We start from the raw sequence: 26,741 nt of genomic DNA on the forward strand, positions 1-26,741 counted from the left end.
ACCACCCATAAGACTTGGGTAGTAGGATGGCTAGCTTAGCAACAGGTTGCGCGGTTCTAAGATTTGAACGAAGTGTATACATATGTCGTGACTCGTGATGAACACTTTTCGACACTTTTGAAGGTCTTTGTGAAGTTTCGCAAGCAAACCCCCTAATGTCATTTATATTGATACTACTACACACAAGTATTATCCTGTAGAACAACTAAATTCCGCAAGTAATTTTGATTGAAAAAAAAACCTTGTGGGAACTTTTCAATCTAGATAAAAAAATAAGCTTATTAGCTTCAGATATAGGTTTATGACTTTATGTTTAAAGTAATTTTGTTAGATTATGAAGATGATGTAAGCAACACATCCATTACACAATGAATGTCGAAGATGATGTAAACTTCTTGTCTCATAGTCCATCCTCATAAGATTTAGAGTGAGCGAATGAAATCTCAACCAAAATATTCCCAAATCAAAGCTGATCTAACCCTATATCACGCGGAAACCGTAGAGTACGATTGCAGTGTCGGCTGTCCCAGGCTAATCTTGCTAAATAGAAAATTGGTTTCAGTTTACCTTCAAAACCTTTACAAAATGAGAGAGTGGCCACTCGCAAGGGTCGTTTTCCTTGAAAAACAAAATGTGTACAAATTGATCGTATGTCGATAATACGGCTTTATATAGTATCATGCTACACCTACTTGGCGGTTATAATATGACCCAACATACTCATTTTGTACCAAGTAAATCAGAATATCACAACTACGTCTACAAGCTTTTATACAGTACACGAGCTCTGCATGTGAAGTTTATATATGACGCAACATTGATACAATTCGTACAACAGTTCATGTTTTATAGATTTGTATGAAACACAGAAAATCAAACCCAACAGTTCGAGACCCAAAAAGACGGAAAAACACTATAAAACATTCCATATTCCCAGGAATGGGAATGGTTAAGGGAATAAGGAGTTAACGATAATACATGAGGTGCTGTGAAGTAGCCATATTAGGGTACCCACCGTCGTATATTGGCTGACTAGCTCCAGGCCCACCCATTCCCATGGCACCTGGTTTCATTGGAATTTGACCCATTACTGGTTGTGTGCCAACCATTTTGGCCATCGCCAGCTGCCTTTCATAGGCAACAAGATCAGCTGGAGAGAAGACTTGTGGCACAGGTGGAGGAAGCGGTGTTGAGCTTGTTCCCGGTGGAGTAGGCTTACTACCCCAAGAACACTGCAATAAGGATCAGACACCATGTCACTATAACAGGCTAATAGCATTAAAGTTAACAGTTAGTCTCGTGGGAAATGTCTCGTGAATAGAAATTCTGAAATTTACCATTAATAAAAGTTGTACTTAATATATTGTTTAATAGTTATTCCACACTTAAGATAAGTCACAAGGATAAAGAAGAATCAAGCTGCAGCACGAATCAAAGAATTTACGATACATGTAACAGCACGCTTCAGAACACTCTTCTAAGGCAACGATGTAAGTAACAATTAAGGCAAGAATGACCTCAACAAAGACGAACACTGCAATGATAATGCAAAACTGATGTAAACATTAAACCCTTTTTTATCCATTGTAATGTTTCCAATCCATTTCTTTTTTGGGCTGGGAAAAACGGCCCTGATAAAAAAAAGAACTAGGCCAAAAAAATAATTTATGCTAAATGACTTCCCACTTTCAAGCTTTTACTAATTCATAACCATTTCTATAACAGCATAGGTGGATATTAGTTTCATAAGAATGAGCATGCTAAATAATGTTGAATTCTTCAAAATGCATGCAAACGAGTAAAAGGAATTACAAAATTAAAAAGAAGACATATTGTCTTGTGCAAGTGTGATACTATAAGTGATTACTTATATTAACCCCTTGCATCATCTCATCATGATGCTATCTCACCAATGTGCTCTTTGTAATGTAAAGCATTCAAATTACCTTAATAGGTTTTCCGAAAAGGGGACGTGTATTTCCAAGTTGGATAGCCCGAGCAGCTTCCAAGTGAGTGCTGTATCTCACAAAACCAAAGCCTTTATCCCTTTGCACCCGAACATCTTCAATAACACCAGCACCTAGGGCATGAAAATGGCGATGAAGATCAACTGAAGTCGCCTGGTGGGAAATCAAAAGAAATGAGTTCCATAAAGAGAAGACATATGTCATAAATTGTATAGAGTAAATACATAGGTGTGATTAACTCATGATTCCAAATGTCATGCCGCAAGAAACTATGAAATGGGCCAATGTAAATAGAGTAATTGAGTATCACTTTAATTGATGGTCCTTTTTTAGTGTATCACTCCAGTTTACAGCATCACACCAACTAATAATATCAACAACACTAATGTAATTACTTTTGGTTCTGAAATAATTTCAAGAACTTCACTGACACTAAAGTACAACATATTTACATCTTCGTGAAAAACATTGTTTTGACATCCAAATATAAACGATGAATGGCCAAACCAGGTATTTATATTGAAAATAACTGATTCTACACCAGCATTGTAATGTTTGAAGCCTTTTTTTAGCAAAGTCAGCACCAAACTCCCATGCAAAACAATACAACATTATCCCAATGCCTCAAAGGATCGCACCTATGGCGTAATGGCAGGATAAGGGGTGTCTGATGTACGCAAAGAGATTGCTTCGGTATACTTATGGTAAGAACCGTGTTTAGAGAATACGGAGTCTTAGGCCCCATTACGCCATTAGAAATGGAAACTTCACATGCACAGCATTACAGCAAAAAAAAAAAAATCCAAGCCATGAGTGAATTATGCTGATTAGCCTTAGGTTAATACTGAATGGAATATATAAACCATCTTTTCAGCATGCAGATGCAAACACCTTATTTACCTCACTTCAACAAGTCCATGACAACCCTATTGTCAACCAGTTTTAGATAACAAACTATCAATCTATGATTAAAAAGATCTAATAAGTAAAAAATCATCGCAGCATAATGGCTCAAAGATATCTCATATTTACATTGGCATCAAATTAAATAAGTAGAGTTGACTTGCCTCCATAGCAAGGTTGCCAACATATACAGTGGTATACTGTGGATTGTTCTCTGGACCATCCTCATTTGTCTTTTCCTGGCCATCTTCTGCACATCAAAGTCAACATTTAACGGTCCAGCACGATAGTAGTGATTAAATACAAAACACAATGTTCCAAAGAAAAATAACCCGTGTAGTTTTCAAACACGTTCTTTCACTCTAAAGGTTCGGATTATTGAAGAATCCAACTTTTTCAGTGATTAGGATTTATTATCCAAAAGGGGTGGTGAATTGGACGGAGAAGTGGCTCACAAAATTAAGGTAGGTCGCTTGAAGTGGAAGAGTACAACATTGTTCTTATGTGATTCCGACATGCCTCATATATTAAGGCCATAATCTACCTAATAAAACCTGCACTATTATTTTGTTTATTACCCAACTTTGCACTTTAATTTGCCTAAAAAAAACATTGCCCTTTAATCTCATTATTATTTTTAATATCCTCATCTTCTTTTTCCAAGCATGGACGGGGTTGGACAATTTTTGATGTGGAAGAAAATGTACTTATTTTATAAATAGCTTACTGGCCCATAAGGAAATAATTCTTACATGGTTTGGAGATTAGGAGAGAATCCATGATTAGAGAATTGGCATTCAACCAGAAAGACGCCTCAAAGTAGCCTACACAATAATCCCCTCTGGTATTTCGAACCTAAGGGATATAATTACACGGTTCTGACCGACTAACCCACACACACAGTGGTTCAGAGGTAAGTAGGTCTGCCTTTGTTGCTCCCTCTTTCCCCAAACTTTTGAGTTGAAGGATGGGAATATTCTTTCAAAAGCAATTTGTTACCTTCAGTTTCAATTTGTCATATCTTATTCTATAACTTATCTTACTAGAATTTGTAACCTTTGTACATGAACTAATTCTACTTTCACAACGGAAGTTCTGACTTCTGACTATTAAATGTCGACTACTGGCTCATGCTATGGAGGAGTTGTGGATATGAATATGAAGAAAAGATTTACAATCCCATTCAAGTTGTGATTGTCATCATTGCAGACTTACCAGATGTTCCATAAGTGACTTCCACGACGCTCTTCGAATCTATGCTCTGATTGTCATCATTGCCAGAAGCTCCCTTTGTGGCCCAGTTACAGCGAATTTGTCTACTTCCAAGCCATTTTCCTACACAGAACAGAGACGACATGTTAAAAAAATAATAATGGTGGGCTAATATGCCAAAAGGAAATGTTTACAATGCACCCAAGCAAGAAGCACGAAAGCTTACAAAATCTAACAACATACACTATAGTACTATACCTATATCGTCGCTAATTCGCTATCAGCCTATCATTACCCTAGTGAGTAGTGCCTCATATGCCATACACATATATGACCAATAACAAGCTAATTCGTCAACAATCAACTGTTCACTACAAAAGGTAGGCAAATGACAGCTGACTCAACGTTTACAAGAAAAAGAAAAAAAATGAATGGGCCATACCATTTAGGTCATTAATTGCACTCTGAGCATCCTACAAAATGTAATGCAAACATAAGTACAGAAATCACATCAGATATTTCAAAAATACCTCAGGCAAATTCAAAGTTCAATTGTACCTGTTGGTTCCTAAATGAAACAAACCCAAATCCCCTAGAACGCCCAGTCTTCTGATCCCACATGACCCGGGCATCTCTGCAACCACAAAAAGTTGAAAACCCAATTCAACGCCCAATAGAGCAATAGTAACAAGTGACTGAACAGAAATGCAGAAGAAACTAAAGGATCAAAACATGACTTACGAGCAGGTTGGATAAACAGAGAAGCACTGAAAGAGTGTGGCATCTGTAACCTCGGGACTAAGGTCTCCTACAAATACGTTATGATGGGCTGCACCAAGGAAGAGACCATATCAGAATACATTCGACTCCAAGCAGTCATCTTCTGTTTGGCCCTTATTACCAGAACAGACTGCTGGCAGTAAAGAAAATTGTCCACATACTTGATGTATCCTCCCTCTGACTACTAGCGTATGCCCAGTTAACTTTGATAGGTTGACCAAACCTGAAAATTATATTTTAGAACACATTAACTTAAAAACTAGGCAACTCGATAAGGGTTAGCTCAAACTAAGCATAACTGTTATGGGGTAATGAAAGTCAAGCAAATATGAAAAGGACGAATGTGAACGAAATGAAGGGGAGATAAATGGGTGGTGAAGAGAGGGTGAAACCATCGTGGGGAAGCTATTACTCCCACGTGGGGGTAATACATTACCGAAAGAGGGAAGTGGGGAACTCACCCCTTCATAGGATAAATATTACCCTCTCATCATTTCCTCTATCAAGTGTCCACTATCACTACCTCTATTTCCTTTGATTTCCTTCCATTACTCCGTAATAAAATCCCCCGATCCTAACAAGCATAATACTTAACTAGCAATAAGAAATTGGGGAACAAAGTAAACCAATCATGTTAAAAAAAACTTACAGATGCCGCCCATTGAGAGACAAAATAGCAAGGCTAGCTGATCTGCGATCATAGTAGTCCACAAAGCCATAGGACGACTGACAAAACAAGAAAACAATGGGTATTTTACTTTTTTACAGCTAAATAGGTATTACAACATTTGAAAATGAGAAAGACCTACTTTCTCCTTCCGAATCAGCTTGCACCCTTCAATCGGACCAGTGCCTGTGAAAACCTCCTGCAGAAGTGGTTCAGTGACTTGGGGGTGAATGTTCCCAATGTACCTGAATCATATCCCATCCAATCGAAATACAAACATACGTTTTAATGATACTAGACCAAGCAAGATACAGAACGCCCATCCAAAGAAAAGTGCAGCATATGTACGCATTAACATATCATCAGTATTCGCCAATAAAACTAAGAATTATGAACAATAGAACTGTAACAGATTATGAAAAAAGACACTCTTCACAAGCAAGGTAGGACAAAAGCTAACTTCAAAACTGTGAATCACTCCAACCCCATGTCAATACTATGAAAAAAAGTCCCCTAAGTTCCTGACTCAAATTTCCTGACTCAAATCTATTCGTCAAAAATATGAAAAGAAAAGGTAAAAAAAAAAAAAGAAGAAAAAAAAATCTAATAAGCACTCACACACTGCGGCATGCACTTGCATCAAACCCAGGTGGCAGATTTCCACTCAAAATTGTCTCTATCTGCAAAATAAAAATGTAAAACAAGAGAAAAAGAAAGAGATTCTAGTATCCTACTTGTTAAAAAAATCCTACTAAATCTGACGTGAATATGCTATATTCTTTCATAAACATGTAGGCATGACGAGAGATATGCCGTCCAAAAAAACTGATACTAATGCTGATGTGTAAAAAGACCAAGATGATAAAAAGACTAGGGTAAAAAAAAAATAGATAACGAAAACATCATTATCTAAATCTATGATCACTTATTGAGATAGCTTAAGCAAATTTCCATAGAACTAGACATTAAGGGTGTGTTTGGATTGAGGGATTTGGAGGGAAAAGAAAGGGAGGGAGAGTAAGGGATTTGGACTTTGGAGGGGGAGGCATTTGGAGGGATCCATTTTCCCTCCTCCAAGTCTTATCAAAATCTCTCCATAATAGGCAAGATTTGGAAGGAAATTGTATCCAAACACTCACACCCCATTCCCCCTCCCCTTCCCTTCCCTCCCTTTCTCTTCCCTCCTTCCCCCTCCCCTCCCTTTCCCTCCACTTGTGCTATCCAAACAAACCCTAAGGTAACAAACCACTTTTTGGTTAGCAAAATGAAGGTGAAAGGATTTTGGAGGAGAGGGAAAATGGATCCCTCCATTTCCCTCCTAGAAGGCAAATTATTTCCCAGCAACATTGGAAAGATTTGGAGGGAAAATCACCTCATCCATTCTCCTTCCCCTCCCCTTCCCTTCCTTTCCCTTCCCTCCCTTTCCCTCCTTTTTTCCAATCCAAAGAAGGCCTAAGGTACCAAACCTTATGCTATGCAGCTGAGAAGTGCATTCATATCTGATAATTCCTCTTTTCAGAGAGACACATCACTACATACTATGTACTGAAAACAAATAAATCCCTACCACACTAACCGGACAAATCATACAAAAAGGAAGAATGCAGAAAGTTGAATAACCACCCAAATTAGTTATGCTCCTTAAAAAAAAAAAACCTTCAAGCCAGCTACCTCTAATTCACCTCAACACAACAATCTGCTAAACAAAACATGAAGCCGCGCTTTGAAACGAGTGGATACATGTATGGCGCTATACTGCTATGCCACTAAACATGACTAAGGTATTCGATGGGACATTGCACAAAGTAACTCGCATCTAAAATGGATCCTCCCAAAATCAACCAACTACATGTATACAGTAAACATTGAGCTATGTAACTCACACCTTATTGAGCCAACTTTATATCTTCAGACTTCAGTCGACAAGCCTCGAGGGTCGAGACTAAATTTAATTGCAAACTTACATTACTTTTTTTCTGGCAGATATATAAAACATGTGTACTCTTAACAGAGAGTTACAAATGTCTAACAAATGAGAAGACATGCTCAAAATCATAACAGACACTTACTCCACATTGGATGAAATTAAACATCTATTCGATTATACCCCGTAAACGTTTTCCAAATTCCCTTCACATATTTTAAAAAACGTAAACAATCAAATGGAACGGAGAATACTAACATAAATGTCGAAACAAGGGTTCTTCAACTTCTATCCACCTCTATACTATAATCAAATTTCCCACCAACATAAACCTTTTTTTTCAATAAAGATCGTTTCTTTATCACTAATACAGGCTAAAATTCATCATATCGAAACACCCATCAAAAACCCATCAATCATTTACCAAAAATCATAAAAATTCAAATATAAAATGAATAAAAATCATTAACAAATAACCTGAGGGGGAGGAGCAAGAAGAGCAGGATGATAGAGTGAAGCTTGTTGCTGAAGCATCTGTTGTTGCATCAATGCTTGTTGTTGCATCATGGATTGTTGCTGCTTCATCAACCTTTGTTGTTGTTGTTGCATTTTAATTTTATATTTATTGATTTTATTCCTAAATTTTAAAGATCAAACTATTTAGGGTTTTATTTATTACTTTATCTATATGTATTGTAATAAACAAAACAAAAAAGGGAAGAAATTTCCAAATAAAAATTGGAAATATACAATGATGAACAAAAATGAGAAAATGGGTTTGCAAAAATGGAAAAAGAAATTTGAAAAGAAAAAAAAAAAGAAAAAAGCCCTCAAAAAGTGAGGAAGAAAAAAAAAAGATGAAGAAAAATAGGAGAGAGAAACGAGGAGGAACAGGGCGAAGGTGTCGTCAATTTAGAAGACGATCATTGATTTTATATTTTTATGTTTTTTTTTTTTTTAAAAAAAAAGAAAAATTACAAATAACCACCACGTACGTATTTTTACAAATTACCACCACGTATTTACATTTTTACAAATAACCCCCCAACTTCACGTATACTTTCCAATCACCACCGTATTTTAATCCCGAGTATCGATTTTCATATTTTTCGTCTTCTTAAGTTACGATTTACGCTAAATACCCAACTTGCCCTTACCTACAACAATGATTAGTCAATCTCACGATTACTTATTCCACTAAAACCCCAATTAATTCTCAGTTCATTCATTGCTTTCTAAGAACCCTAAAACCCAAAATTGTTGGAGCGCTCTCTCATCTTCCTTAACTTGAAAAATCAAAGGTTTGTTTCTATTAAATACTTTGTAATGTTTTTGATTTACGAATTAGGTAGTTTATGGTATGAATTTCTCTTTAATTTCGTTTACGATTGCATATCCGTGTTTCCGGATTTCTTCCATTTTTTGTATACATTATTCCGGTATTTTCTGTTAATAATTTTGGTTAATTCTCATTGAGCTTATGAAATATTACATTTCTCCTGGGGATTTTTTTTTTTTTAATTCTTCCCTCAAAAAATTTGTGGTTAATTCTCGACATTTGTAAATGATTTTCGTTCAGGTTTATAATTATGCAATATTGTCTGTTTTTTTTCTTTTGAGCAGGTTTTGTTTATCTATACTAGTGGATATGGCGTCAAGTGGAAATAAGATTCAAGGTTCAGCTCTTAGCAAGTGTAAGTGCGGATTTCAAGTGAAAGTTTGTAAGTCTCTTGATCCAGACAACTATGGGAACTTGGGAAGAGGTATGAAGGATGTAAATTTTACAGTATGAGCAATGAGCGTCTTGGTTGTAGATATTTCAAATGGATTGAAGAACCTGAAACTCAATGGCAAAAGGACGCAATTGAACAACTTGTAGAAGCAAAAGCGAAGATGGAAAATGCTTTTTTAAGTGTTGTTACTAGCAGATCATTTATCATTGATCAATTTTCAAAAACCGCTGCTGAAAATGAAGTGTTGAGACTCAGGAACAAGGAGTTAGTTGAGCAAGATAATTTTCGTAGAGGTGTAGAACAATTTAAGGGGGTGCTAATTCTATGTTATGCACTTTTATTTGGGTGCTTTTGCTTGTGCATAAGTATGATGTTTGGTAACTAAGCTTTTTCATTCAGTTAGCATGAATGAAATATGTAATGTTAGTGTATTAAGATGAATTTGTAATGGTGAAAGACGGTGTTAAGTTTGTAATGTTGTCAGACGGTGTTGTTAAGTATGAAAATCTTCGTTGTGTCTGATGATTATCACTTCCCACTTCCCCACAAACGATGTTGTGTCTGCTGATATACGAAATGCTACTGCCCGCTTTCCGACGGCTATTATCACTTTCATCACCAATTGATTTTCGACTTTAAGGTAGAAATATTGTATGATAGTGGTCCTATCTAATCGATTTTATGAATTTTACATACACCAAGGAAATTAAAACGAAAAAACAAGAATCTTGAAGGTGATGTTATTGGCTATGCAACACACAAAAATTTTCGCACAACCTGAACTCAGTGCATATGAAATACTACTGGCGACACTCACACATTTTGAACATCATATATAAAGAGTAATAGTTTGCTTAAAATCAAGCTAAACTTTTGTGCTGCTCTTCGTCAAAAAGCAAATTCGCTAAGTGATACAATAACAGGCTCCGAAGTTCGAGTTAATGGCAGCTAAGACAAGTAAGTAATTGATACAAAATAGACTTAAATAGATCTAGACTGTTTCTAGATTACCCAAAAATTAATTTCATTGACAGTTTCACTAAATGACCATCTAGCCTAAGTTTATTAATCCAAAGATGGTTGGCTCCCAGTTTGGCTCAAAATGGTTTGATCATGTGTTGCTTTTGCCTTCTTTGCATCACTTTTCTTTTTTACCGCCTTTACCCAAGCTGAATTAGTTGGAGGTCTTCCGCCTTTGTTCTTTGATTGAGTTGCAGATGCCAGATGGTGCATTTTTACAACTTTTGATATTGTGACCAAGTGTTCCACAATTGCCACACTTAACTGACCTCTTTGCCTTTTTTCTTTTAGATGCCTCATCAGCTTCCTTTCTTCGCTTCTTATTTGATGGTCTCCCAGGCATCTTTCTCATGGAGGGAGGTAATGGTTGTACATGGTCCGTCCTCTCCCATTCGCTTACTCCGGGCATTGGATTCACTACGGGAGTATAGGCTAACAAGTACGTCTCCCTTGAGTATGCCTTATCAACAAAGTGTATAGGCCTCATCCTTTGGTTGTGTATGCAAGCCATATCATGTGTGCATGGTATTCCAACCAACTGCCAATGCCTACAGTTGCAGGTTTTATCCTCTAGATTGACAGCCCAACTATTTCCCTTGTAGTCTACCTCAAACTTGTTGTCTACAGCTTTGTGGATTTTGCAATATCTTGTCTCACTTGTTAACCTTTCGAAGCATTTATAAATATAGGGCATGAAGGGCTTCTCGTACTTTAAAACTCCATCTCTTTTTTCCGACATTTTCTTCATTACATATCTTCTCAACCATTCCATACAAGTGAGGATAGGCTTATCCCTGGCATCCTTTAACACCGCATTAAAAGTCTCACATAAATTGTTCAAAATCATGCTAGACTTACAGGTTGTTGAGAATGCATGTCTACTCCAATGGACAGGGGGAATCCCATTAACATAGTTGTATGCATCAGTTGACAAGGATTTGATTTCCTCAAGGGCACATTTGAATTCGCCCTGCAAATTGAAACTGGTCAGTTAGCTAAGCAAAATTGAAACTGATCAGTTAGCTAAGCAGTACTTGTTTTTTTGAGTCATAAAAAGCATGATTCAAATTAAAGATATGAAAGTGACTAACCTGTGTTGTTGCCCAAGCTGCTCTCCAAAAGCTATCCTTGTAAGCTTGACCAGGGAACTGAAGCTTGAAATTAGCCCAAATGTGTCTAACACAAAACCTTACATCGGCTTTAGGGACAACCTCTTTTAACGCATCTAGAAGTCCCTATGGATGGTTTCGGTAAAATGCACAATTTCAGTTCAATAAGCAGAAAGCGATGCTAGGGATAAATTTGTAAACTCAGTAGTTAGTATATTAATGCTCAAGTTGTAAACTTTTTTTGCGATTATCAAGAATAAATAGTAAATATATTTGGGTTATTGAGACATGGATACGGCAAGGACCAATCTCATCTTAACTACAAAGTGACTCCTACTATCTCAAGTATGTACATCTTCGACTAACTTGAACTTTTTAATTGTATGAAGCTCTTTGACTTGGCAGACAAGTATCGAGGATCTTATTCAGCTTCTTGCCCTTTTTATTTCTCTTATTCTGGCTATCAGGTACTAGTTCATAACCAACCTAACAAATTTCATGATTATCAAAGTAACACCCACTTATCCTTTTTAATTGGTTCTTTTTGTGAAGGATGAACTTTTGTGGGCTGCTGCTTGGCTGTATAAAGCTAGTCGAGCTACCAAATACGCAAAATATGTTTCATCTTTACTGGCCAAAGTAAAAACTTGCTTATGATAAATACATACTTTTTTTTTTTTTTTTTTTTCTGTTTTACCGTTTTACTTGTTCAGAGGGATTAAACACCGATAAAATGCAACTGTTTTTACCAGGAGTTCTTAACGGGAAAGAAGGAATTGAGCGAGTATAAAAGCAATAAAATTAATCAAATGGGTAAAGATGGTATACCTTCTGCCTATCAGACATGAAAGTGATGCCAGCTCTTTCCTCCATACGAGCTTCCTCCATACCAATGTCATTAACCAGCAGGCTAAGGAACCACTTCCAACTATCCTTATTTTCAACCACAACAACAGCCCAGGCTACTGGAAATATGTTATTGTTACCATCCATGGCCACAACAACAAGGATCATATCAGGGTACATTCATTTAAGATGACAACCATCTACGCCAATTAAAGGCCTACATCCTTTCACAAACCCTTCTATGCAAGCCTTTAGACATATATACATTCTCTAGAAAACAGGGGGAGGCCTCTCAATACTACCTGTAGATACCCGTATCCGTCGATATTGGAATTTATAGAGAACCCGACAAACACCCGATGATGATAGGACACATGTATTCTTTAGTTGTCATTGTCATTATTTGGGCTCGTTTTACGATGTAGAATGAGCGTTGTTGACGAAGTATTTTATTAATTTAAATGATATTTAAATTAAATGTTTTTTTTAAAAAAGTGAATTCATTTTATTGTTTTAATTTGAATTTATTTTCTTAAATTTATTTTATTGAAAATAAAATATATTTTTGATTTGAAAAATCATTTATTTTAACGTGTTAATTGATTTGAAAGATCGATTTTGAAAGTTGAAAACTCGTTTTGATCACACGTTTTGGAGCTCCATCGTAGCTCGGTTTTTGAGCCCGTTTTCTTTACGATTTGGCACGAATCTCGAGTTCACTAACCGACCTAGGCTTTCACTTATCCAACCCCAGTTCGAACCCCCATACCCACGTTCCAAATCTCGTCCCAAACATACACAAAACAACCCAACTCTTTCCCCTTACCCGCGTTAGCTTTTCCCCTCTTCCAACCCGTTTTGTTTGCTTCAAAGCTTGACCCAAACCCGCCACAACCAATCCAATTCCTACTCCTCATTACCCACAACAACCCATCACTAAACCCACCACAAAACCCATCCAATTCCCGTCCCAAATACTCCATAAACAGCCCGCAAATAACACAAGCAGCCCCCCCTGTTTTGCGTGCTCAAACCCGCTCCAAACACCACTTAAACCCATGCCCATTAACCCTACACCATACCCTAGTATCCTACCCATATTACCTTAGCTTAACCACCAAGCAAACCCCCCATACAAACCCTAAAAACCCCCACGAAATAGCTGATGGACAGCAGCTATGCAAACCGAGCCCGACTGCTTGTTGCTCTCTTAAACCCTATTTTAACTCCCTATAAATACCTCCTCTTCACCATACATTCAGGGCTCTAAGTTCTCCATACATACTACCGTCACTCACAAGCATTAAACTCCAGAAACAAACTCTAATTGCCTCTCAAAACCCTCGACAAAACCGAGGCATCCAAACTGAAACAGTTTGTGTCTCTCTCGAAATACAATTCGTTTCCCCTTCAAATCTCCATTAAAATTCGAGTTTCTTGTTCCTAATTAACCACATAACATCCATCTACATCTTAGATAAAGATTCACGAGCCAAATTGATCTTGAGAGTACACGAATCTCCTCTTCACCATACACTCTGTTTTCGCGGCTTTTCCTGTCTGTCCAGTTCTGTTTGTGATCGTTTTTCGTGCCCAATAACTCAGAACGAGCGTGGTTTGTTTTAAGATCTTTATTCTACTCTCTTTATAGTTTTCAAAACATCTTTTAAATCTAATTTTCACCGTGAAACGAGTGAGAAATTGCAGTTTGAAAGTTGCTGTCCAGATTTACAAAAAACGTGTTGTTTGCTTTGTTCCTTCGTCGACGACGGCCTCTCGAGATAAAATCTACCATCGATTACGACCCAAGACGGTGTCAAAGATATATGTAGGTTGAGGGTGCATCAAATCCTCCTCTTCTCCTTTTTTATTTCGTTGTTTTTACGTTTGTTTTTTATTGTTCGTTTTACATTGTTTGTCGTTTTGTTTATCGTTTGATATCATTAACTATGAAACTAGTTTAGTCCGAGTATGAGTTAAAGTACCACCATGAACACTCGCGTTGACTTGAGATGGGAAAGAAATCCGCCACATCGGTCGGTCGTATCCCCCGTCTCATTTACATATCCTCGTGTTCAAGGTAGGGCATTAATAAAACGAATTCTAACTTCGTTCCTCGCTTTTGACCCCTTGCCTGTTTCGTTCAAATCGACCTACCCTAGGACTCTTCGCATGTTAGTTCGACCTCTGATTGTTAACATATGACTCATTTAGACGACATTAGATCAATTTAATAACCTAATTAGACATGTTAGGTGGCTTCGACACAAGCATTAAAATCGACTAACAATTCTATAACCTAATTGAATGCATCTCTCCTTTCACATGATTTCTCACTAGTATAAGAGTGCGTGCTTAGAACCTTCTTATTAACACTCGACGAGTTAATTTAATTAGCGAACTTGACCTAATTTGACCCCTTAGGCCGTGTAGAACACTCGGTTTTAGGCGAAGCCTTCTGACCTCTTTTGTCATCGATTTCTAATGTATTTTCCATATCGCTTTGCAAATATATCTAACCTAATGAACCTAACCTAGGAACTAGGGTGGCCGTGTCTGGGGCCGTGTGCTTGGCCGTGCCTTTGTTATTCTTGCTTCATCTTTATATCGTTTATTCATCGTTGTTTCGTATTTTGTAATTACCTTTTGTTTATCGAGTCGTTTCTTGTAATTCGTTTGTAATTAGTTTTCTATTTGGTCGAGTCAAATGATTTACAAAAACCTTAGTCTTATTTGGTTAGATAGTTGTGCTCCAATTCATGTAAGAGCGTAGTAAATCGCATGTTGTTTAAAGCAACATGGCCCGATTTATGCTAATGCATGCTTTGGTGTGTGACCCAATGTCTAATTCGATAAGATTAAGCGAAAGCACACATTACGAGGAGTGGCCCAAGGCCGTGAGTCATGTAAGCCGTGGGCCACCCCCCTTGTGCACGTTTTCCTAGGTCAAATTGGCCATGTAGTGTGTCGTGTATGGTTTTGTGTTTAGCGTTGTATTTTAGATCGAGTTGTATCTTTAATTTCTCGTTGTGTCGGCATGAAATGCATGGGTTGTAATAGGGTAGATCCCAACGGCTCCCCCATTCCCCTTAAGCCTTGTTTGTTTCGTTTTATGTGTTGTTAGATTAATCAACCCACATGCTAAATTACAACTTTGACAAAGTTAGTTTAGTTGCATCTAAAACGACATAGAAATTGTTGTCACATGTTAGGGTTTTAAAACGATGTTTGCATATCATATATCGCAGTAGCTACGACCTTGTTTGAAATCCGATACTTGACTTAGTAGAGGCCGTTATCGACGGGCGGGGTTAGGTGTCCTTATGGGCTTCCTAACACGTACCCTCACCCCTTACTCAAGATCTATGGTTTGTGGATCTGTCTAAATACCATTGGATTACGAGAGTCATTCTAATCGAGTGATATAGGGTACAAGTCTTTATCTTTAATCACTCGTAGTCGATTGGCTTTATGCTTTTCGATGAAAGGTGTAAAGTTGACTTGAACGGTTCCAAGTTCCCATAAAACTTGGTGGCGACTCTAATTTGTCTTAATTCGATTCGAAAGAACCTCGAGTCGATTATGCCTAGTGTGGATCCCGCGGACGCAGTTCCCGCGGGCGTTGTCCACGGATTTGGCGACTCATTTGGGAAAAGAGGACTGGTTACACTTTGTTTCTAGGGTCTTTTCCTCCGAGGTGAAACTTGAAAAGAAAGTATTGGAAAGTAAAACATTACTCGTAGTGCTACGATTCATGCATAAACCCTTAAGGACTTTTCCGGGCCGTCCCAGCGCTTCTTTGTGACGCGTGGGGGGCGACGTCCCACTATGCCAGGAACTTGCACATTGCTTGCTTCCGCTCCGCCTCGTCGTGGTTCTTGATGGTGGGGATTCTCTTCTAGGTACTCTACCTAAAGGCCCTTGCTCTATAAGACCCAAAAAGGATGGAGGGCATAGACCTTTTTGTAGAAGACTTGCCGAGACTTAGAAATGTCTAGGAACATACATCCTTATAACATGAGAATGACAATGTGCAAGGTGAATTTCCCGAGTCTTTTCAAATTTTCCATATCAATTTCAAAACCGAACTTTTGAATAACTTACTTTCAAAATAGCATGGTTTTAAAAACGCGGAATGCTGCCCAAATAGGACTAGATTTTTCGGCCCAAAATGAGCTTTTATAGCCGGCATGCTGCCCATTTCAAATCTCATTTTCAAATCAATCCTTCATTTTTCAAAATCAATCCAAAATGCCTCTCGAACCTTAACCAAGCATGAAATGCGTCGAGTCGTGTCCGGGTCCTGGCCGTGTTAGGCTAGGCGTGTTCTGCCCCGAGAGTCTAGAACACGACCTCGTTGGGTCACCCAAGCTCACCTCTTGGGATTCAAGTCATGTGGGTCAACCATTTGGTCTAGGATAGTCCAGAGAAACGTCCAAGCTAGGCCATTTAGGGCGTTTCACTTAAACCTATGGGCTATGTTAGTCCAATCACGGGTTTACTCACACCGAGTCCAGTTTAGAATCAAGCTATGACAACTTGAGTCATGTCGTCTTGTCGAGTCTGAAATGAATCGAGGTCTAAATCCAACCGTGAGTCGAACCTTTTGGTTAGTCAGTCTTAAGTCGAGTCTTTGTTTGAGTCAAGTTGGTGTCGTGTCCTTAAGTGTGCAGGGGCTCTTACTTTAAATATTGACTCGGTTCGGGGTTTTCTTGTAGAAAGGCCGCCAAAAACCCGACTTCAAGCAATGGAAGATGCTGTTAACAAACTCACCGAGGCCGTGAACCTCATGATGACCCGAATGGATGCAATCAAATCTAAGCTGGGTGAAGATTCCCCTCCACCTACCCCACCTCTGACTGATCTAGAGAAACGGTTCAAATTCATCGAAGACCGTCTGAAACTCTCCCAGGGGAAGAACATCCACTATGAAAATGCTAGGGCCTATGCCCCAGTTCAGGATAAGTTTCCCACGAACATGGTACTCACTGATATCCCAAAGTTTAAGGGCACAGAAGATCCGGTCCACCATGTTAAGGCCTATAAGGGTACTTAGCATGAAGGAGTACTACGACATGCTCTCTGAAATTTTCGCTCAATCTCTAGATGAACACCCGAAGGCGTGGTTCTATAATTTGAACCTCAAGAACTTTCCCACTTTCGAAGATATTACGGTGGAGTTCTGTAAGCACTATGCTGATAATGTCGAGATTCAGACCAATATAAGGACGTTGGAGGTGATGACACAGAAAGAAAAAGAAGGCTTTACTGAATTCCTTGCCAGATGGCGCGCTGAAAGCGTGAAATTAGCCAAGAAGCCTGATGAAGTTGAAATGGTAGATAAGTTCGTAAAGAATCTACGACCTATTTACCGCAATGCTCGAAATACGAGAATTTTGGCTCTTTCAAAGAATTGATAAGAATCGGGATAAAGGTAGAAGATGATGTCATAAGGGGAGGTGAAAGGCCGAAAGGGTACCAAGGGGCCTCATCGTCTAAGGGCAAGGCCCCAGCAACGACCCATATTGATGAAGCCATCAATCTCTTAGAAGGGCAATCGAAGAAGTCGCAGCGCCAAACACCTAGGGCATTCACCGATATCGGATGCACTTATACATACGCTCTCCAAAGGCTCATAGCCCAAGGAAAGCTGAAGCCTATTGGTCCAACTCCAGACCCTCCCACTGATCAACAAGGTAAATGGTATAAACCAAATGCCTACTGTGCCTTTCATCAAGGGAAAGGCCATGATACTGAAATGTGCTATCGACTGAAGCACGAAATTCAAGACATGATTGAGAATGGAACACTCCCGATCCCAACTGTTAAACCCAATAACATCACCAATCCATTTGGCGATCACGCCAACTTTGTTTCTGTCGAAGACAATGTCGATTATTCCCATCTTTTCCGCCCATGTCACTTGAAAGAGGTGTTTATCGGGAAAATATTTGTGGATTGCTTTGAATTCTTGCCAAACCCGAAGAATGAAATTCAAGTCGGGAGTCTTGCTCTAGAATGTACTCCTCTCGTTAACGAAGTTAATAAAAGACAATTCGATTCACCAACCTTCATCACTGGCATAGATCCTCAGAGGACTACCTCGGGATGGAGGCAGACCATCAAAGGGATCAAGGATCAGAGCCGAGCATCTAAGCTGACAGCTGAACAAGAGAAAGCTCAAGACCAGATTTGAAAATTATGAGTCGGGATCTATTTTCTTATTTTAGTCGAGTCGAGTCTAGGACTTTCTTTTCCTGAAGTTGAGTCGTTTGTTCCGCGATGACCTAGGGTGTGTCCTAGGAATCGTTCCTTCGAGTCTGTTAAGCATTTGTCTTTCCAATAAAAAGTTCCAGTTTCGTTTCCAAATTTGTCTTGTTTCCAATCCTCAATCATTTCGAAACATGATAAAATGCACAACACACTCAAAGGCATCCCTGGGGTGGAAGTATGTCCCGTTTCAAAATGTAAGGATACTTTAGGATCCCGTGTCTGTTTCCTTTACCTATTCCATGTCTGGTGGTAGAAAACCTCCATCTGAACCAATGTTTGTGACAAGCTTTTAGATGATTCTATGACAAACTCGGACTAACTCCTTGTTTCCCCTATCGATGATGGAAGGCAAGCCTTTTCCCCAACAAAATCATCCCATCTCGAAGAGAGAAGATATCAACCCGTTCTAACAAGGAATTGTTAGTTCCTACCCAAATTAGTTGGCGAAGCCCAGTTTTCAAGGTGTATCCATTTATGACTAAGAGAATGAATAGAAGATCATTTTCAAAGAGAGAAAAAAGATGAAAAAGAATGAAAAATGAGAAAAAGAGAAAAATTGAAAAAATGAAAAAAAAAAATGAAAAAAAAAAGAAAAATGAAAAAAAGATGAAAGAAAAAGAAAAAAGGAAAAAAGATGTTGAAGTTATTGCGGAATGCTTTTTGGTTGAATGTCGAAGTTACGGAAGCCAGAATTCAAGTCAAGTACCCATAGTTGAGGTTCAATGGGCGAAGCCCAAAAGCGTAAGTAGTGACCTCTTTACCCTCTAAGTCCTTCCTGAGACAGTTACAAGGGGATAGTCGGGAATTTTGAGAATTATTCCGCTTGTGTTGTTACACCCAGCCTTTAGGGTCCAGACATGGAAATTTGAACCCACATCATTTTTCAACCCATTTGCACTCGTGGTTCATCAAACCCGAGACACCCATTCCAACCACATCAGCAGCCATAACCCATTGGCCTTAGCACCACAAAACAAACCTTCAGAATGATGGTTAACCATTCCAACTTGTTATTACCAAGCTCCACATCCCAAAAGATCCAAGCCTTTTATACCTAACCCCAAACACGGGATTTAACGGTACTTTACAGGCTAGAATGGGATATGACATGATACCTTAGGTGAAACCTTCGAGTGTGTACACACAATCAAAATGCCATGTTTATGCACCATGATCGAACTACGTCGGATTTGATTTCGCTCCACGCGAATACGTAGGCAGTCCTTCTGAACAAGGGATTCAATCCACTCATCAACCAAGTTGTCATCTTGTCGGTTTCTTACGGGTCTTAACCAAGTCCAAATGAAGCCACCTTTGTTTGAGTCGGTCTTAGCACTCGATGTAAGCTAGGATAAGGATATAGGTTCGGATGAATAGTATCAAGTCTCAGAATGAGCTTTATCTAACGGTGTAGGCAAACATGCTCGGTCAGGATAGATGTGGGTTTTTGTTGGGAGCAGAAAATATGAAAAACCCATTTGAAAAGAAAGAAGGCGTGGAAGAAAAATAGTAAAAGCCCGCTGAAAAGAAAGAAGGCGGTGGCAAGAAATGATGAATACTCGCTGAAAAGAAAGGAGGCGAGGAGAAGAGTGGCAGAATGTTCCCAACAAGAGTGATGTGTGATGTCCAACTGTTCTCATAAAATCAGTCTGTGTTTAGTGTATAGGCGAAGCTAACGTTGTTGCTCCATGAGTTTAATCCACCTTGTCAATGCCAAGTGATCTTGATTCCCATGTGCCCTTGGGAGCACGCCCATGCCATACGATATCTCTGTCTCAAGTCCGGCGACCTAGAGATTCCCATTTGCCATCTTTTGGCGCCAGAATGGCCAATTTACATTTCTATTCCCAACAAGTCAATAATTGAATTAAAACCCGTGCACACTTACGGTTTTATTTTCCTTTTTTGTTTTATGGTAGCGGGCTACGTCCACGTTGTTTATAAGTCATACAGAGTGTCTGAGTCATATTTCATGCTCACCCATCAAGGTTCGATTTCAAAAAAAAAAAAAATTTCAAAATTTCAAAGTTCCAAAAACTTTTTGCGAATTGTGGATAGATGATCCAGGTAGTGGAATCTTTGTGGGTCGATGATCCAATCCTTCGAAATTCAAAATCTAAGATTCAATTTTTGAAGGGCCGATGGCCGAACATTCCAAGTGATGTCAAATTCAAACTTCGGGTCGATGGCCCAGTTTTTTCAAAATTTTCAAGTTCAATTTTCGGGTCGATGACCCAATCTTTCAAATGATCTAATTTTAGGATCGATGATCCAAATGTGCTTATGTGATGATTATTGCTAGTAGGTTTTTGTGCTTTAAATGTAGCAGGATATGCTTCAACTGGGGGCTCTAAAGTCTTCGACTTTAGAGCCATTCAGAATCGGGGCTCGAAGCGGTTGGCTTGAGAGACCATTATCAAGATGTAAAGGATGACATCCACCAATAATTCAATTCAATACAAGAGTATGAAATGGAAGAATTCCGTAGCTGAAAGCAAATGATGAAAGTGGCGGCAACCTCCTTGGAAAGTCCCGTCCCATTTGGGCACCTGCCAGCAGATGATAAGCTTTGGGCAAATGTCAACAGATGATGAATTTTGGACAAATGCCATCAGATGATAAACTTTGGGCATGTGTCAGCAGTTGCCGAACTACGACGCGGGTTTGATTCCGTCAGAAACGGATACGTAGGCGCCTAAGGATAAGGCTCAATCCACCATATATGCAATTTATGGGTCGACGACCAATGATGACAATTTGACGGAACAGAAGCAAGAGTTAATCCCCGACGAAGTTTCAGGTATGATCTCTTCTTATGGTCAAGCGAGCTTATATACGCAAGTCTAATGGACTATAAATGACCATGAGAATCCTCGGTCGAGAGGGACTGGGGTATACTTTGACTTTCGCCTTGTCCAAGCCTCAGTCAAAGTGGGGGATCTGTAGATACCCGTATCCGTCGATATTGGAATTTATAGAGAACCCGACAAACACCCGATGATGATAGGACAGATGTATTCTTTAGTTGTCATTGTCATTATTTGGGCTCGTTTTACGATGTAGAATGAACGTTGTTGACGAAGTATTTTATTAATTTAAATAATATTTAAATTAAATGTTTTTTTTTTTTAAAAAAAGTGAATTCATTTTATTGTTTTAATTTGAATTTATTTTCTTAAATTTATTTTATTGAAAATAAAATATATTTTTGATTTGAAAAATCATTTATTTTAACGTGTTAATTGATTTGAAAGATCGATTTTGAAAGTTGAAAACTCGTTTTGATCACACGTTTTGGAGCTCCATCGTAGCTCGGTTTTTGAGCCCGTTTTCTATACGATTTGGCACGAATCTCGAGTTCACTAACCGACCTAGGCTTTCACTTATCCAACCCCAGTTTGAACCCCCATACCCACGTTCCAAATCTCGTCCCAAACATACACAAAACAGCCCAACTCTTTCCCCTTACCCGCGTTAGCTTTTCCCCTCTTCCAACCCGTTTTGTTTGCTTCAAAGCTTGACCCAAACCCGCCACAACCAACCCAATTCCTGCTCCTCATTACCCACAAGAACCCATCACTAAACCCACCACAAAACCCATCCAATTCCCGTCCCAAATACTCCATAAACAGCCCGCAAATAACACAAGCAGCCCCCCTGTTTTGCGTGCTCAAACCCGCTCCAAACACCACTTAAACCCATGCCCATTAACCCTACACCATACCCTAGTATCCTACACATATTACCTTAGCTTAACCACCAAGCAAACCCCCCATACAAACCCTAAAAACCCCCACGAAATAGCTGATGGACAGCATCTATGCAAACCGAGCCCGACTGCTTGTTGCTCTCTTAAACCCTATTTTAACTCCCTATAAATACCTCCTCTTCACCATACATTCAGGGATCTAAGTTCTCCATACATACTACCGTCACTCACAAGCATTAAACTCCAGAAACAAACCCTAATTGCCTCTCAAAACCCTCGACAAAACCGAGGCATCCAAACTGAAACAGTTTGTGTCTCTCTCGAAATACAATTCGTTTCCCCTTCAAATCTCCATTAAAATTCGAGTTTCTTGTTCCTAATTAACCACATAACATCCATCTACATCTTAGATAAAGATTCACGAGCCAAATTGATCTTGAGAGTACACGAATCTCCTCTTCACCATACACTCTGTTTTCGCGGCTTTTCCTGTCTGTCCGATTCTGTTTGTGATCGTTTTTCGTGCCCAATAACTCGAACGAGCGTGGTTTGTTTTAAGATCTTTATTCTACTCTCTTTATAGTTTTCAAAACATCTTTTAAATCTAATTTTCACCGTGAAACGAGTGAGAAATTGCAGTTTGAAAGTTCTTTGTCAGATTTACAAAAACGTGTTGTTTGCTTTGTTCCTTCGTCGACGACGGCCTCTCGAGATAAAATCTACCATCGATTACGACCCAAGACGGTGTCAACGATATATGTAGGTTGAGGGTGCATCAAATCCTCCTCTTCTCCTTTTTTATTTCGTTGTTTTTACGTTTGTTTTTTATTGTTCGTTTTACATTGTTTGTCGTTTTGTTTATCGTTTGATATCATTAACTATGAAACTAGTTTAGTCCGAGTATGAGTTAAAGTACCACCATGAACACTCGCGTTGACTTGAGATGGGAAAGAAATCCGCCACATCGGTCGGTCGTATCCCCCGTCTCATTTACATATCCTCGTGTTCAAGGTAGGGCATTAATAAAACGAATTCTAACTTCGTTCCTCGCTTTTGACCCCTTGCCTGTTTCGTTCAAATCGACCTACCCTAGGACTCTTCGCATGTTAGTTCGACCTCTGATTTTTAACATATGACTCATTTAGACGACATTAGATCAATTTAATAACCTAATTAGACACGTTAGGTGGCTTCGACACAAGCATTAAAATCGACTAACAATTCTATAACCTAATTGAATGCATCTCTCCTTTCACATGATTTCTCACTAGTATAAGAGTGCGTGCTTAGCACCTTCTTATTAACACTCGACGAGTTAATTTAATTAGTGAACTTGACCTAATTTGACCCCTTAGGCCGTGTAGAACACTCGGTTTTAGGCGAAGCCTTCTGACCTCTTTTGTCATCGATTTCTAATGTATTTTCCATATCGCTTTGCAAATCTATCTAACCTAATGAACCTAACCTAGGAACTAGGGTGGCTGTGTCTGGGGCCGTGTGCTTGGCCGTGCCTTTGTTATTCTTGCTTCATCTTTATATCGTTTATTCATCGTTGTTTCGTATTTTGTAAATACCTTTTGTTTATCGAGGTGTTTCTTGTAATTCGTTTGTAATTAGTTTTCTATTTGGTCGAGTCAAATGATTTACAAAAACCTTAGTCTTATTTGGTTAGATAGTTGTGCTCCAATTCATGTAAGAGCGTAGTAAATCGCATGTTGTTTAAAGCAACATGGCCCGATTTATGCTAATGCATGCTTTGGTGTGTGACCCAATGTCTAATTCGATAAGATTAAGCGAAAGCACACATTACGAGGAGTGACCCAAGGCCGTGAGTCATGTAAGCCGTGGCCACCCCCCTTGTGCACGTTTTCCTAGGTCAAATTGGCCGTGTAGTGTGTCGTGTATGGTTTTGTGTTTAGCGTTGTATTTTAGATCGAGTTGTATCTTTAATTTCTCGTTGTGTCGGCATGAAATGCCTGGGTTGTAATAGGGTAGATCCTAACGGCTCCCCCATTCCCCTTAAGCCTTGTTTGTTTCGTTTTATGTGTTGTTAGATCAATCAACCCACATGCTAAATTACAACTTTGACAAAGTTAGTTTAGTTGCATCTAAAACCACATAGAAATTGTTGTCACATGTTAGGGTTTTAAAACGATGTTTGCATATCATATATCGCAGTAGCTACGACCTTGTTTGAAATCCGATACTTGACTTAGTAGAGGCCGTTATCGACGGGCGGGGTTAGGTGTCCTTATGGGCTTCCTAACACGTACCCTCACCCCTTACTCAAGATCTATGGTTTGTGGATCCGTCTAAATACCATTGGATTACGAGAGTCATTCTAATCGAGTGATATAGGGTACAAGTCTTTATCTTTAATCACTCGTAGTCGATTGGCTTTATGCTTTTCGATGAAAGGTGTAAAGTTGACTTGAACGGTTCCAAGTTCCCATAAAACTTGGTGGCGACTCTAATTTGTCTTAATTCGATTCGAAAGAACCTCGAGTCGATTATGCCTAGTGTGGATCCCGTGGACGCAGTTCCCGCGGGCGTTGTCCACACTACCAACCATCACCAAGGCAGATGACCCAGGGTTATACTTTTTCAAGTTATGTGCATAATCCCAAACTCTGGTATATTGCTCATCGAAATTACCATTAATCAGTAACTTAGTTCGAGCCCTGGTTAACCAACGCTGATGATAGTTAACATCCACACCATAGTCCAACATCACCCTAGATTGTGTACCCGTCAAAGACTAACCAGGATCAGACCTCCACACCTCTAAGTACTTCTCAGCAATGAACTCAGAGGTAACCATTCTATTCTTTGTTGTGTAAACACAAATATGCTCAAGGTTTAAGCTTATAATCTCAAATGTGAACTCTTCCTCTTTCACCTTTGTAGCATACAATTTGTAATCACAAGAGTTTTTTACTCCACAAGTACACTTAGGTATCCTAGACTTTTTGTAATTCCAACTACACTCACACCTATGTCTGCATTGGATAGTCACCCTTTTACTCTCATTGTGAAGAAAATAAGGCTCATAGCCATTTTCAATGGCATGTTGCCTCACAGCTTTTCTTAGAATCTCCACCGAAGGAAACAAAAGCCCTTTTTTCAAGCATATGGGTTTCTTAAAATCCACACTTGGGTCAAAAATATCGGAACTGTCTAATTCATCATCAGAACCTACAACACTTCGATTATCATCGTCAGATTCTAACTCATGCTCACTACCAAGTTGTACATCAACATCATCAACATTCAACAAAGGAAAGTTATGAACCTTGGGCTGTGAGCAAGACTTATTTAATGTCTGATTAAGTACATCGATTAATGTTTCATCTACGTAATCAGAAAATAATTCATCTCCTTCTACTAAATCACCCTCTACCTCAGTTTCACCAACAACCATGTCACTAAAAGCGCTATCCTCACTCCAGTACCAATCCAAAACCCCACATTCAGGGTGCAACTCATCATCGTGCACCAGTACCTTCTTCTTTTCCTTCCCTTTTTCTTTTTCTTTACCCTTAATTACATCAAAATCAGATTCTTCCCTTTCCTCCAACATCAATCTTCTTCTTGTTTGTAGCTTTTCAATTTTTTTCAAAGGGGAGACGGGAATCATAGTAAATTCAGCAGGGCTACTCATTAATCTTGGGGACCTTCTAACTAAATCAAAACCTCCCACCATTCTAAAACTTATGGAAACTAATTACCCTAATCAGCTACTGCAAACAACTAAACCCAATAAAAAAAAAGTCTCTTTTGCTAAATATTAGGTTTAATTAAAGTACTTACTTTTGTTTTCGTTGTTTTATTGAATCCTATAACCTTCAACTTGATAATATTAGGAGAAGCAATGAGAAGCAGAGACCGGATTAGAATGACTTCATCAACATGATACTTGAGCGCAAAACGTGTAGACGGAGCTATTTAGAGTACTCAGTAACCATTCTTGAGAGACAGTGAGAACAATAGATAAAATTGGGGATGTAGGATCGATAAAATTGGGGATTTGGGAAATTGGGTTTTAGGGTTGTGAGAAATAAGTAATCGTGAGATTAATATAGAGTGACTAATCATTGTTGTAGGTAAGGGCAATTTAGGTATTTAGCGTAAATCGTAACTTAAGAAGACGGAAAATATGAAAATCGATACTCGGGATTAAAATACGGTGGTGATTGGGGAATATATGTTGAAGTTGGGAGGTTATTTGTAAAAATGCAAATACGTGGTGGTAATTTGTAAAAATATGTAAATACGTGGTGGTTATTTGTATTTTTTCCTAAAAAAAACACTAAAACTTGGGAGAGACGGTTTCTCACTAAGTTATTGAGAGACCAATCTTTCGTACCCTTTTATTTGTATTTCGTACCCCTTTTATTGTTGATCGTGACATAGTATTTTCGTACCTATTTACATAATAAATGTACCCATTTTTATCATTAATCATGATTTGTACCTATTTTATTACCTTTGGTACCACTTTTTCTTAAAATTGTACAATGGTCTCTCAATAAAGCTTATTAAGAGACGGTCTCTTAGGAAACCTACTAAAAAAAATGTAATGTACAATGGTTTAGGCC

General features: G+C 38.7%; 2 protein-coding genes across 3 annotated transcripts; both read right to left on the minus strand.

The window, feature by feature from the left end:
• Window positions 1–788: 788 nt before the first annotated feature.
• On the minus strand, window positions 789–8,378 carry LOC141592466 (oligouridylate-binding protein 1-like). Of its 2 annotated transcripts, none has more exons than XM_074413150.1 (12): window positions 7,931–8,378; window positions 6,148–6,209; window positions 5,672–5,774; window positions 5,512–5,588; window positions 5,024–5,085; window positions 4,824–4,911; window positions 4,641–4,716; window positions 4,525–4,555; window positions 4,086–4,205; window positions 3,035–3,117; window positions 1,947–2,120; window positions 789–1,232 (listed from the first exon to the last, which is right to left on the minus strand). In XM_074413150.1, exons 1-12 carry the CDS (start codon window positions 8,060–8,062, stop codon window positions 966–968), a joined length of 1,275 nt encoding a protein of 424 aa, XP_074269251.1. In that variant the 5' UTR covers window positions 8,063–8,378; the 3' UTR covers window positions 789–965. The 2 variants fall into 2 exon arrangements, with proteins under 2 accessions (XP_074269251.1, XP_074269250.1); XM_074413149.1 differs by having other exon boundaries at window positions 3,035–3,120.
• Window positions 8,379–10,360: 1,982 nt separating this feature from the next.
• Window positions 10,361–12,341, minus strand: LOC141590471 (uncharacterized). The gene is made up of 3 exons (XM_074411063.1): window positions 12,144–12,341; window positions 11,298–11,441; window positions 10,361–11,176 (listed from the first exon to the last, which is right to left on the minus strand). The coding sequence occupies exons 1-3, from the start codon at window positions 12,339–12,341 to the stop codon at window positions 10,361–10,363; spliced, it is 1,158 nt and encodes a 385-aa protein (XP_074267164.1).
• Between the last annotated feature and the right edge of the window lie 14,400 nt (window positions 12,342–26,741).

Source organism: Silene latifolia, chromosome 7 (genome assembly GCF_048544455.1).
Source record: "Silene latifolia isolate original U9 population chromosome 7, ASM4854445v1, whole genome shotgun sequence".
NCBI lineage: Eukaryota > Viridiplantae > Streptophyta > Magnoliopsida > Caryophyllales > Caryophyllaceae > Silene > Silene latifolia.

What these genes read in the sequence shown, in the direction of transcription:
- LOC141592466 (XM_074413149.1), bottom strand. Translation starts at nt 8,062, where the DNA reads ATGCAACAACAACAACAAAGGTTGATGAAGCAGCAACAATCCATGATG. An exon ending in TCTGTTTATCCAACCTGCTC is followed by an intron (nt 4,717 to 4,823) that starts GTAAGTCATGTT and finishes TTGTGGTTGCAG; the next exon opens with AGATGCCCGGGTCATGTGGG. An exon ending in TTGGCAACCTTGCTATGGAG is followed by an intron (nt 2,121 to 3,034) that starts GCAAGTCAACTC and finishes ATTTCCCACCAG; the next exon opens with GCGACTTCAGTTGATCTTCA.
- LOC141590471 (XM_074411063.1), bottom strand. Translation starts at nt 12,341, where the DNA reads ATGTACCCTGATATGATCCTTGTTGTTGTGGCCATGGATGGTAACAAT. An exon ending in TCATGTCTGATAGGCAGAAG is followed by an intron (nt 11,442 to 12,143) that starts GTATACCATCTT and finishes AACCATCCATAG; the next exon opens with GGACTTCTAGATGCGTTAAA. An exon ending in CAGCTTGGGCAACAACACAG is followed by an intron (nt 11,177 to 11,297) that starts GTTAGTCACTTT and finishes TTCAATTTGCAG; the next exon opens with GGCGAATTCAAATGTGCCCT.